This window comes from Pipra filicauda, unplaced genomic scaffold (genome assembly GCF_003945595.2).
Source record: "Pipra filicauda isolate LSUMZ 115617 unplaced genomic scaffold, ASM394559v2 scaffold18_size4552066_pilon, whole genome shotgun sequence".
NCBI lineage: Eukaryota > Metazoa > Chordata > Aves > Passeriformes > Pipridae > Pipra > Pipra filicauda.
This window is the reverse complement of record NW_024104298.1, coordinates 581,449-594,062: the sequence shown is the minus strand read 5'-3', so window position 1 is coordinate 594,062 and position 12,614 is coordinate 581,449. Positions and strand designations below refer to the sequence as shown.

General features: G+C 44.6%; 1 protein-coding gene across 1 annotated transcript in view; it reads right to left on the bottom strand.

The window, feature by feature from the left end:
• LANCL3 (LanC like 3) overlaps window positions 1-10,051 on the bottom strand; it is a 37,230-nt gene extending 27,179 nt beyond the window's left edge. The window contains exon 1 of the mRNA XM_027741943.2: window positions 9,487-10,051. Coding sequence (XP_027597744.1) covers window positions 9,487-10,032 — 546 coding nt within the window. The 5' untranslated portion in view covers window positions 10,033-10,051. The remainder of the gene's footprint in view (window positions 1-9,486) is intronic.
• Between the last annotated feature and the right edge of the window lie 2,563 nt (window positions 10,052-12,614).

Sequence of the window (12,614 nt, the reverse complement as noted above, 5' to 3'; positions counted from 1 at the left end):
TGTTCTACTGCTAAGAATTTTGCCCGAATTCATATTTGACCAACTTAGGTCTGATCAAATTTAAACAGCTACACGTGGAATGTGTATCTTGCGGTCCACTGCTACTATAACTGGAATTTCGACTACTTAATCACTGGCTTAGCCTTAGAAAACTAAAACAAGTATAGCATTAGCCATTTCACGGAAGACAAGAGACAATACTGAGCTTTATTTTTACATTAGCAACAAAAGTAAATAAGAACAGACTAAGTTTAACTTTCAGACATTTCTTCAGATTTCAGTTACTCCTTGATTTCTAATGTCGACAACACAGTTGATTTAATACAGCCCTCTAAAATATATTGTTCCAACTATACTTCCACAAAAGAACTCTATCACTTCACAGATGTCCCCTGGATATATAATGGCACACCTTGTGTTACAAGGTAGAATAACATATTCCCAGTTTTATTCAGGGAACAAAGGAAAGGAGGTTCTCTAGTTGGCATTAATGACACAAAGCCCCTTCAGCTTTGAAGCTTTGAAGAAGCTTTTCATCTTGCATATCACAGCACAGCTTCTGTGGTTCCCTGTCTCCACATGACCCCTACCTTCCTCACTTGTTCAGAGACTTTTCCTAATGAACACCTGTCCATGTAGCAGCAGCCCATTAAAAGACTGCTGGATAATAGCTGGATGTGAGTCAGTGTCATGCTGGTGTGAGATCTGAACACCTTACTGAGTTGTATATATGGAAACAAGACCTGGAAGAAACACAGTTATCTCTTTGCTAAATTGGAAAGGTTTTTGCCAGAAACAGGTGTCCAACTTCTGGCACTCTTCAGGAAAGGCTGGAGGGAGACTGGCAGAGTGCAATGAATGGGAAGGACCAGATATGTAGATAAGATGACACACATGGGAAGATTGTAAGGCTTAGGATTGTTTTGAGAAAAGAAGATTAAGGATAAAAATTATAACAGTCTCCCTCTTCTGTAAAGAGGAACAGAATTTCTCGCTGTTTTTCAATGGGAAGGACAAGGAATATCAGGCTTAACTTACAGCAAGATTCAGATTAGTCATTAGGCAAGACTTTTAACAGGGAAGCTAAAAAAAACGGTATCAGACAGCCAAGGCAGCCTGCAGATCCCCATCACTGACTCCAGGGTGTGAAGAGCAGGTTAGAGAGGGTCTGCCAGGAATGACACAGGCACAGCCACATCTTCCTGTGGGTTAGATGGCAGCCTGACTTACCTCTCAAGGGTCCTATCAGCTCTTTGATTCTGGTTGGGATATTATTTGGTTGTCAGGCCTGAGCAGACAAACTGCAGAACACCACCAGTATGGAATATGCAATACCACCACCTTCAAATTCTGCACTGACCAACCAGCACAGAGCTGCTTTGTCCTGTGCTGTTTCTAGCTCCAGGCCCACACATTTTTAAGAGCAGCTTTCATTTCCTTGACACTGATATCTAAATATGACTAGCACATGCCCCATTTATAATCCTCAATTTATGTTAACGTTGTACCAATAAGGGAATGGAAGCATCCTGTGAAGGAAAAGATTAGACACACAAAATAACTAAATGCCTTGGACAGATAGATGCATTTATCTGCCACATATTTTTTCTCCCAGATCATTCAGTGCCATCAGACACCCATTCCAACTCACTCATGATTCACTGTTCTTCAACAAGATGTACTAAGCCATTAAAATGAAGAATTCAGGAATGTCGATCTACTGCAAAAATAGATTAATGGTTCTGCTCTCAGACATCAAAATATACTGAGCTGAGAAACACCAAATGACTCAGACACAGCTTGGACTGCTATTAAGATGCTTTTTGATCATGTTTGCCTAAAATGAAATAGTATTTCAATTATTTTGCCTTGGTGCTCCAGCTCACTAATGATCCCTTGAAAATAATCCTACAACATAGATAAGAAATACTTGGTTTTGACATGGTATTGTCATTGAGCTTCTTGTAATGGAGTGGACAGAAGGTTATGCAACATCGCTCGGTGCTTAATCTCGTGCTTGTCAATGGTCAAAGAACTCACTGCATGACAGACACAGACAAAGAGACATTTTGACAGATTGTCTTATCAAAAACGGTGACCTGATTGCATATACTGAATTCTGATTTTTTTTAAAAAGGAGTGGAATAGAGAAGTTGGATGACAGCAGGACCATGGGACTTACCCATTCTGATCCTCTCCACAGAGCTCCACGATTGCTCGGAGGTGAGGCAGAAGACAGGGGTTTACTGGCTGAGTAACCTGCTCTGCAGTCTTTACACAGTCTGTCTGTGGGCTGCCAGGTTGATTTTAGGACTGTTCAGCTGAATTAACAGAGAAGTAGAGCCTATTGATTTAATGGAGGTGAGACAAAAGAAGAGGACAGATTCTATATTTGGGCCCTGCTAGTTTTGGTGCGCTGCTGTCCTACATATTTATGTACAAATCTAATGCTCTGTGTATTAAATGAGTACAGAGAACTTAAGGTTTACTTTTATCCCTCCATTTCAGTGCTGTAAAATGCTGAGGATGTTACGCTTTTAACTAGTAATTGTTGTTAGCCTTGTGTTTTTTCTAACTCCCAGGAGCAACTCAGTTTTTCATATTCCTGCTTATTTAGCCTGATACCTAAGTAAGGTTTACTAACAGTATTACTGTTTAGTTACTGTTTAGGTTACATACTGATTTATAATATTATATGCACGTAATAGGGAAATGTCAGCATCAGAAATACAGAAACATTCATGAAAATGCCCATATTTGCTTCCAGACGTCAGTAGTTATCTCTGTTATTCAGTAGTTATCTCTGTTATTCAGTACAGAAAGAAAATATGGAATTTAAGACATAACGTTGCGCTTCGAATTTTTAAGCACTGAATGTGATGGCAGCTATTTTTGTAAGTGTAGGAGCCTTTGCAAAGAGAATATGGTGACAAAAGCGTGACAAACAAAATCAAGCAGTCAAAAATAGTAACTTTCCCTAACTAAATGTAGTTTACTCCTCTGCCCGTCCTCTTCTCTCTTCTTTTTGAACTTTTACATTATTCTAAATTGAGTACATTAGCCATCAGATCTACATCTGTCTGTCAAAGAGCCTGGCTTTAGTTTTAAATCTCCTCTGCTCCAGGGTCTACATTATTTCTTGCCTTTCTCCTCTCATCTTTGAATTCTGCTACCCCTCTGCAACTTTCCAATTTTTTTACATTTTTGCCAGCAACTAATTCTTTTGCTTCTTTTAGATTTCTTTTTTTAAATTAGCTCTTTCTTTTTTCTCTCTGTTCCATCCCTGTCAAATGTCTTTTTTCCCCATGCCTGCCTGTCTCTCTGCATCCACACACTCCACCACATATGCATGTTTGACACACACACTATTGCTTTCTGCTATGTCATCCAGTGTGACCTAACAGTTAACAGTGGATTTTAGTCCTTTATAAGAACCATGACAAAAAATCAGGAGGGAAACCATCAATGCCAAATATCTATAGAAACACAGTACTGCAATAAAGTTCTTTGACATATGCATAAAATACAACATAAAAAAAATCTGAAACCCTAAGGCAATGGATTTAAGGAACTTCCTGTACTGTGTCACCAAAGTAACTCCAAGTAAGCAATGCTGTGAGGAACGGTAGCTTCCACTCCAGCTCTGCACCTCACTGCTGAAGAGACCTCCTGCTTCTCTGCTTCAAACCTGATGTCTCCAGATGCTTCCAGAGATTCAGTCACCAGACACACTCCACAGGTCCAAAACACTGCTCAGCAACTTTTCCACAAACACGCCCTCACTCCGCTTCCTGTGTTTTGTGTTTTGTTCTGCAGATCTCACCTTCAAGCCTCTCTGCTCTGCAGAGGACAAGACACTGCCTCCAACACCTCTGCTTCTAGCAGAGTAATGAGCGGCACCGACAAACTCCTAAGGGTGACCTCAAAATTCTCCACGGGGATGACGAGGAAGATGACTGAACTGACCAAGTTTAAGAGTTAAATTCCGGCATATGAAATTTAAAGGAGTCAGAAGACGGATGGGAAAGTAGAGATGTCTCTGCATAAATATATTTCTCTTTTTTGCTAAAAGCTGTTATCATAACATCCGTATTAGTGCTTGGGCTGCTTTTTCAGCAAAAGGATGCTGCTGCGTAGGCAAACGTTCTTCCAACAGCATAAAGCCATAGAGATACGAACACTGCTTTTGTACAAAACTGTCTTTTTAATACCACTCCTCAGCTATATGTGGTTGAAATCCGTATTTCTGCAACTGAATATGTAAAGGATGTAGCTAAACTCATGTCAATCAAACCTCCAATTCTAGAAGGATCCAGTCTGTATTACAGTGCTTTTTTACTGGCTGGTAAACAACGCACATGAAATTCAACATTTTCAACCTCAAATTTTCTACTTTGACACTACAACTGGACATTCAGTGTCTGCTGTGTTGAACTGAATCCAGGCAGCCCTTATCAACATGTTGCCATCTCTGAATTTGGAGGCTGTTAAAATGAAAACAATTCATGTTGCCTTGCTGAAGAGAAACAGAAATTCTGAAAGGTAGATGCAAATTATTTCAGAATGCCTTCTAAAAAAAAAAAAATCCAAATGCAAATAATCAGCTTCGTTTCACTGTTTACTTTAGAAAACTCCAGTATTGAACTCCAGGTTTAAATTCATCAATTTAAGCAAATTAATGCAAAATCTAGCCCCTGTGTGTGGTTTTGGAAACCATGGCTAGGAGACTGTATGTTTAAGAGGCAGGACAGGATCAAAAGCTTTTTATCTTTACTGTTAACTCATTTTAATCCTCTGGCAAAAAAAGACATCCTGGCTGTGTAGTGGCCTGTGTAAAATGAAATAATGAAATCAGCACAGCTCCAGCTAGCACCATGATGTTTGACATTTCAAACACCACAACGCTTCAGATAAACTGGCAAATTCTTCCGCAGAGAGAAAGGACTTCAATGGCCGCAGAGCAGGAATGAAATCTCACCTCAAAGGACAATCCTTCCCTTTCAGGTGCAGGTGGAGATTAAAAGCCTGACATGGGGATTCTGTGCTACAGCACTTGGAGATGCACCAATTCTGTGGGTACTTAGCAGATCTCCCTTGCTAAGATCAGACCATTGAGTGTCTTTCATAAACACCTTGTTCAGCGTTAATACATTTGCTTTAAAGAGTTGCAAATGAACATGTTCTAGGCAGGATTCAGGAAGCTCTTTCCTCTCATACTTTCCAATTTTTTTCCTAAGAGATTGAAAAGCAAAAAAAAGTGGAGCAAAGTAACCTACAATAGTCTTTAAAAACTAGCTGACTATCTGGAGGGAAAACTCTAAGGAACAATTTACATCATCTAGAATTGTCTGAGAGGCTGAAAGAAAATAATTTTTGTTCATTTGTATCTTCTCTCACAGAATATTATGAAATACACACTGGCTCGGCCTCTCAGGTCCCACACACTGTACATCTCTCTGTTCCACTGCCTTTTAAAGCCAGTCCTACCTGACACATCCCTTGCTCTGGCACCCAGATCTCAGACTGCACAGCAGCATTATTTCTGTTTTCCAGGTACCAGGTGAAGTTGGCTCAGCTTGATTTGCAATCTTGTGAGGTCCAGGAGAAAAGAGGCTCAGCTATACACAGTAGTAAGGGTAAATAAGGTTTTTAGAAGGGCTCTACACTCAACAAGGTCCTGTTAGAAAGACTGTTGCTCTTTCTGGGCATGCCCTGACAGAATAACATCAGAATTGTGTCCATACTGTGACAGGATAACACCCTCAGAAACACACAGTAAATCATGACGTTGCATTTGCTGGAAAAAGAAATCGAGATTCCCCTCTGCCACAGAGACAGAAAGCTTAACCACACTGTGGCATGGAAGAGCTAAAGTCCCTACTGGAGAGTCTCAAGACCCAGCCCAGTGTCTCAACCCGTGTGGGAACAGGTTTGGCCACATTTGTGGCACAGTGTGCTGCTTCAGCTTGTCACCACTGCAACTGCAGGCAAGGGTCTCTTACAGTGACCCAATGTCTTTCGAAACCACTGTCTCTAAAGAAACCGCAGCATCAGGCAGTCACTCAAAATGCTGCCCTGTCTCCCACAGGGCACACTGCGATCCACTGATGCCTTTGCTGCTGCAGCCCCGAGCCAGTGGAAGCCAGACAAGCCCATCCATACAGGCAGTTATTAAAAGATAACCCAAGCTGTACTAAAAGGCAGTAACATCTTGGCAGATGGTAATGCAAGAAGCCACTCGAACTTCTGTACCTTTCCCTCCGTCATCTGACAGTTACATTGCCAGAAGGAAGTGCAACTACCGAGGCACACCATGCTCCATCAGCCACGAAATGGGACAGAAACACCCCTGAGAAAAACCAAGGATAAAATATCGCACGAATAAAGGGATGGGATCATCATTTTGACGGTGTCTTACTGCTGTTTGCACAAGCATATAGAGACTGTGTGAAGAGAATTAAAAGAAGGACTGACAGATTTCCCCAAGAACATACCATGAACCAGCACTACAAGCATCAGGAAAAGACATACCTACAGAGGAGAGAACAGAAACTAAATTTTCCATAAGTGGTGAAAACACAGCAGGTAAGGACAGGTAAAGTACATGCACCTTATACAAAGGACGCATTTTTTCTGCCAAAAGAGTATTTTACCCATTTCTGCCTGGGAAGCACTAACTGCAACATAATGGAAATTAAAAAAGGGATGAATACAAACATCTTTCCTAATGCACAGTGCATCATGAAAGTCAATTCCTGTTAAGCCTTGACTGTTGAAGTAATCCTTACTCATGCAAAAAATCCCAATTAATTCATCAGGAGAAAATGCTGTATTAGCCTGAAAATCTGAAAACCAGCTGAATGTAAATGCCATCTTCACATGAAGCCAATATTATCCAACCGACTGCATCCTTCAGGACAGTCCATTTACTTTGTGAAGAACATGTTAAACTTAAAGACACCAAGACTCTTTATCAAGAAACTGAAACATCAGGGCACAGCAGATGAGCTAAATTGCTGTTTACTGAAATAAAGCCGTCTCATTCCTTCCCTGCTTGGAATAAACAAAAACCAAACCCACAAGGTAAACTGTAAAATTCGCTCCCAAGGCTTTCTCCAAGGGCAAGCGATTCCTTGTATATAGGTCACCATTTGACTTCTTCAGAGGAAAAAAAACCAACCATACGGGCAGCAACGGCTGTATTTCAATGTAAGGAATGGATTTCACTTTGTGCTGGAAATGTTTGCACAGTGTCCTCAAAAAAAAGAACGTGGGAAACAAGAAAACGTGCTGCAATGAGCCATGTGAGACTGTGCACAATCAAATTACAGGAGGTAGCATTTTCCAGCGGTTCGAATCACAAGACATTGTTTCTATTTTGGGATGTACCTGGCTTACCGTTTGACCTTGGGTAATAAATGACACGCACTCTCTCTGGGCATCCCTTCCTTCATTTGTAAAAAGATGCACGGTCTGATCTGGCAATGTACTAATTAAAATAATTTTGTATTAGGATGGGAATATTTATTCAAAGGACACAAATTTTGCTCAAGCACAAGTACATAGAGACTAGAAATCACTGTAGTTTTCCTCATTAAGGAGCAAAATTAAAAAATAAAGTTGGTTTTATTAATACTTAACAATTTATTTCTTGCATTATACATTTAAAATTACAATGTATTGACAAAACAAATAGTACCATAGAAGGACATTAGCTTACTGATGAAAACATCAGCAAGGAGACAGAGAATATATGTTTTATTGCCAAAATAACTCCCCACGATTGCAGTTAACCCACCTGCTAAATACCTTCCACAATAAGTGCACACTTTTGCCTATCTGTGGGGATGTTTAACTCTTTACAGCTGCGTTAAGTATATTTTTTCACCCAGCAAGCAAACAGAGAGGAGAGTTTTCCCCTTCCTCACACTGCCTGTAAGAGGTGATTGCACCTACTCTACAAACTATTCAGCAGTTGTTCTCAAGGATGCAAGACAAATGGACAAAGGAATTAAATGAAGCAGTAGAGCGCAGTGTGCCACCTCATTCAGCTGATATGTCACCACACCATCATAAGCACTGATACAGGCACGAGACACACTCCCCCAGTGCAAAATGAACTAACAGGGATGGCTTATTTCTCCATGAGAAACCATCCCTTCAGGCTGGCACTGCTGCATATACAATTGTGATGTGTCTTCAAAACTTTCCTCTCATAGTAAATGCTGTCAGAGTGAAAAGTTCGGTTATGCTATGGTTACAAATAACATAAACACATTTCTGGTTGTGATTGTCAGACAATGCCATACAAAGAAACAGCACACCTCTTTATGTATGCTACTTCAAATGCCTAATGCTGTAAGAATTCTTGTTCAAGGCAATCAAAGTATTTAACTGACTTAACATTCTTCGTGTCTTCTCTGGATACCCTCGAGCCTCCTGAGACCTCCAGTAAGTGAATTTCCTCGGACTCCAATTGCAGTGACTGGTATTGGATGGGGCAGGGCCACTTGTTTTTACATCATTTATTTACTTGTAAATAAATGTCGCTTCCTCTCCTGGGAGGAAAGAAAGCCAGAAACATATGAACTTGCAAATCAGTGATTAACAGATTAACAAATTGGACCCGACAAGAGGACGGGAACAAAAATCTACCAACTGCGTGCTCAGATACCAGACTGACCTCTTAGTAGCAAGCACCACAGCAAACAGAATCAGTTGCAATAATTACTGTGCCCTAGTCAGTAGAAGCCCTGAATTGTCAGCACTGACAACGACAATATCCTGCGATAAAATCCCGACTACTGAAACCAATAGCACGTTGAACCATAACCACATCTTGTGCTTCCAGCTAAAAGAACGGCTCTCGTTCATGAAAAGCACCAAAATACAAGGACAGATTTCCAAAAGTCTGTATGCTGAGGTTAGCAAGACCAAGCACCTCTGAAAATCTGGTTCCCTGCTTGCAAATTACAGCACAGCACAGCTTAGTACTGTATATCCAACACTCCTCCCTTTCTTACCCACTTCATCTTACGGAAATACTCTTGAAAGCCCAGGGTGGCTCCTGCCAAGTAATTCACCACCTGGCAAACAACAGCTGATGCTCTTGGCATGCCCCGGGATGCAGCGGCTCCGCTCCAGAGCCCGGCGGCCCGACCCCATCCCACTCGCCCCGTGCACTCCGCTCCCTCCTGCCAAAGACACATCTTTTAATTTCGGGAAGGAGCAGCTAATAGAGGAAGCCCTCTCCTCCCGGGGAGCGGTCCCTCAAAGTACAAGCTGACAAAGACGCCTTTTTTTTTTTTTTTCTCCCATTTTTATTTTGTAGAGACCCGCGGCCCCGCTGCATGCCCCTCCACCGCCAGCCAGAACCGAGGGCACTGTCCCACCTCGGCAGCAACGCGGGAAGCCGGTCCGAGGGACCGCCGCCAGCTCCCCGACGGTCCCTCCGGGGATGCCCCGCCGTCCCCCAGCGCCCCTCACCTCCATGCCCAGCCGCTGCTTCAGCACCAGGGCGGCGCACAGGTACCCGGCGCGGCCCACGAAGAGCTCGTCGGAGCCGCACTCGAGGAAGGAGAGCGGCGCGCAGACCTCGCTGAGCTCCCTGAACTTGCCCAGCGGGCGGGCGAACTCGGGCAGCCCCAGGGCTCGGTAGACCAGCGCCGCCACCGCGTACACCCCGGCGCCGCCCAGCAGGAACGCGGCGCGGGTGTCGGCGTCGGCCTCGCCGCATCCCTCCTGGTACCGCAGACAGGCGTCCACGACGCGGCGGGCGGCCCGCAGGTACGAGTCCCTTGACGGGGCGAACAGCGGGCACTGCGCGACGTGGTACAGCATGTAGGCCACGCCGGCCACGCCGCCGTACAGCCCGCCCGGGCACCCGCGGGGGCCGCCCAGGGGCGGCAGCTCCCGCAGGATGCGTTCGATGGTGGCGGTCACCAGCGGCACCGCCGCCTCCCTGTCCGGCGCCGCCGCGGGGCTGCCCGGGTAGTCATCGAAGCGGTTGGCGAAGCAGCGCTGGCTCTCCATCGCCCGCCGGCGCCGCGCTCTGCGCAGCGGGGGAGAGGCGGGCGGGGGCTGCCGCTGAGGGGGCGGAGGGATGCGAGGGAGAGGCGGGAAAGGGGCGAGGATGCCGGGCGGGAGTGGGTGACGCCGGCCGGGAGTCCCGGCGGTGCCAGGGGCGGGTCTGGCACAGGGCGGACGGTGCCTCCCCAGCGCCCCTCGCCCGCCGCCGCCCCTCCTGCGCTCGGCGAACGCCTCCTCGGAACGTCTCCCGGGATGGCTGTGGCTGACCCGAATCTCCGGACCGCAGAGCTGAGGCGTCCCGGCTCTGGTGTCCGGATCTTCATTCACAAATAGAAGCCCTCGCTGCACCTTTGCCCGACCCGTCTGTGCATCCCCGGGGAAAAGGGATTAATTGGGTTCTTCACTCTCCCCTGCCCCGCTGCTGCCAGAGACGCTACCACTTGGCTCAGGAATGAGTTCTGGGTCTGCAGGAGAGATCCAGGGGCAAAGAAGGGTGGACGGATAGCTGCTGAGTTATTCCTGGCTGTGGAACGGCCCCTCGGGGGCTGCTGCAGCCAAAGCTGAAGGATGTAGCCAAACCCAAACGAGGGTAGCCCGAGGACAATTTACACGGGAAGACGAGCGAGTCCCCAGCAAACCAGTAGTGGCACAAGGTCATCTTTGGCCCCTTTCCTTCATGCATAAGCCAAGCAGAGCTTATGAGGAATAGAAAATTTAGGTCACTGAATATATTCTAGTTAAAAGAAAGGGGGGGGGGGAAGAAGGAATATCTTGAAGCAGATACTTAGAGCAACTCTTTAATGATACAAATACACATCTGTCACATCGTCCCCTGATGATGTGAACTTGTGCAGCGTAAGTGAATTTATCATCAAAGACTTATGGGCACCTGGTGGTATCTGGTACTTTCTCTGCAGATGCAGTCTCCATAATTGAGAGCATTCCCAAAGGAAGGTGGAAGTAGCAGCTTGCTGGAGGATCCAGCCAGTAGCCACCAGTTGGCACAGCAGTAGCAAAAGCCAAAACACTGTCCTTTGGCCACTGAAAGACCTTTCTAGAGTGCGTCTGGCTTCTCTCAGTCTCATGCTGGCTGTTTTAGCCCTCTTCCTGCCTCCTCTAGAAAGTACCTTCAATTCTGTGCAGCTCCTCACTTGCACTTTCACACTCACTTTTTGATTCAACCCACCCATCCTTTCTCTTTCCTTCCTTTGTATGGGGTTTATGATCTGCTCAGAGACGTTTGCTTTCACCCTCTGATTTTGGTTTCTGTGCTTTCCTTCAGTGTCTTTTTGCCATGTTCACATTCCAGATACCCACTGGCTAATCTGTGTTTGTATGGTGTTCCCTATAGCCCCATTTTCAGTCTTACCCACAGCTGTACCATATGTTGTTTCTACCACACAGATCTTGCCAATCTAGAGCACTGAAAATGTGAAAATGCCCCACCAATAGATAGGACATCTCATTCATGCAGTATTTACTGTCATTAACTGGCTCCTGTCAGCCCATTGATAAGGTTCAGGGTGTAGCTAAGGATTTTCCAGCGTTTCTGTTAGTGTAGAGAAATGTGTTCCCTACATGCCCTTTTAAGTGAAAATTTGGGAGTTTTGTTTTTCATTCTGACACCATTTATTCCACATTTTGTGGGTGCTTGCTTCATCTATCCAGTATCCTTTTCAGATTAAAAGGACTGGTAATTTCCTTCAGTATTCTGGGGTGAGAGATGTCTTGGACATAGTCTTCCTCTTCACGTGAAGGAATCCTCTCACTGGAAGTGCTTGTCTCCCTGCATTGAATGTAACTGAGAGAGTTACCTTGGCACAGGTACCTCTTTTTGAGAACCCCAGCAAGTGGAAATGGACCCCTGCCAGTTTCAGCAGCAAAGGGTTTAAGAAAAATACAGAGTTTATGAGAAAATCAATTGGGTTAGCAACATTTTTTCTGCAGGAGGGTCAAATAAGTGCTACAATATTTTTCAAAAGAGGGTGAGTAATGACATGCCAAAAGGGAGCACTTTCTGTGCTCTGGAGAGTCTTTTGTTGAAATAAAGAGAGCTTAGCCACTGTGGGGTTAGCAAGTGTCACACAGCAATCAAGCAAGAAATGAGAATGGCAGTTTCCGCTGTACTTCTTTTGTATGAGTATTAACCACCAAGGCCAAAAGGAGAGATACATTAAAAAACCCCACATGCTTCTTATAGCTGTAAAACCCCCAAATCTTAAACTACTCATGCTTTCTTGTACCAAAGTTTCACGTTTTCAGATGGGTTGTGTTCTGTACCTTTTTCTCTCAAACAAGCACAGTTGCAGTCCTGATAAAAATGGAGGAGAAGAAGCGCAGATTATCAAGTGTAGATCATGTGTCTCTCATCAGATCATCTGAGATTTGCCCTTCTCTTGAGTTCCAGAGTAAGTGTGGGCCTCCAGTGTGGGCCTTCAGTTCGAGACAAATGTGAACTCCCCTCTCTCGCTCCTCTTCACTGTTGCAGCTCCCTGGTTTGTGCTCTCTGAGCATGCCATTTCTCCTCTTTGGCTCTTTAAATCTGATGCTCCAAGCCAAGTAAAGGGAAAAAAATTATAGATTGT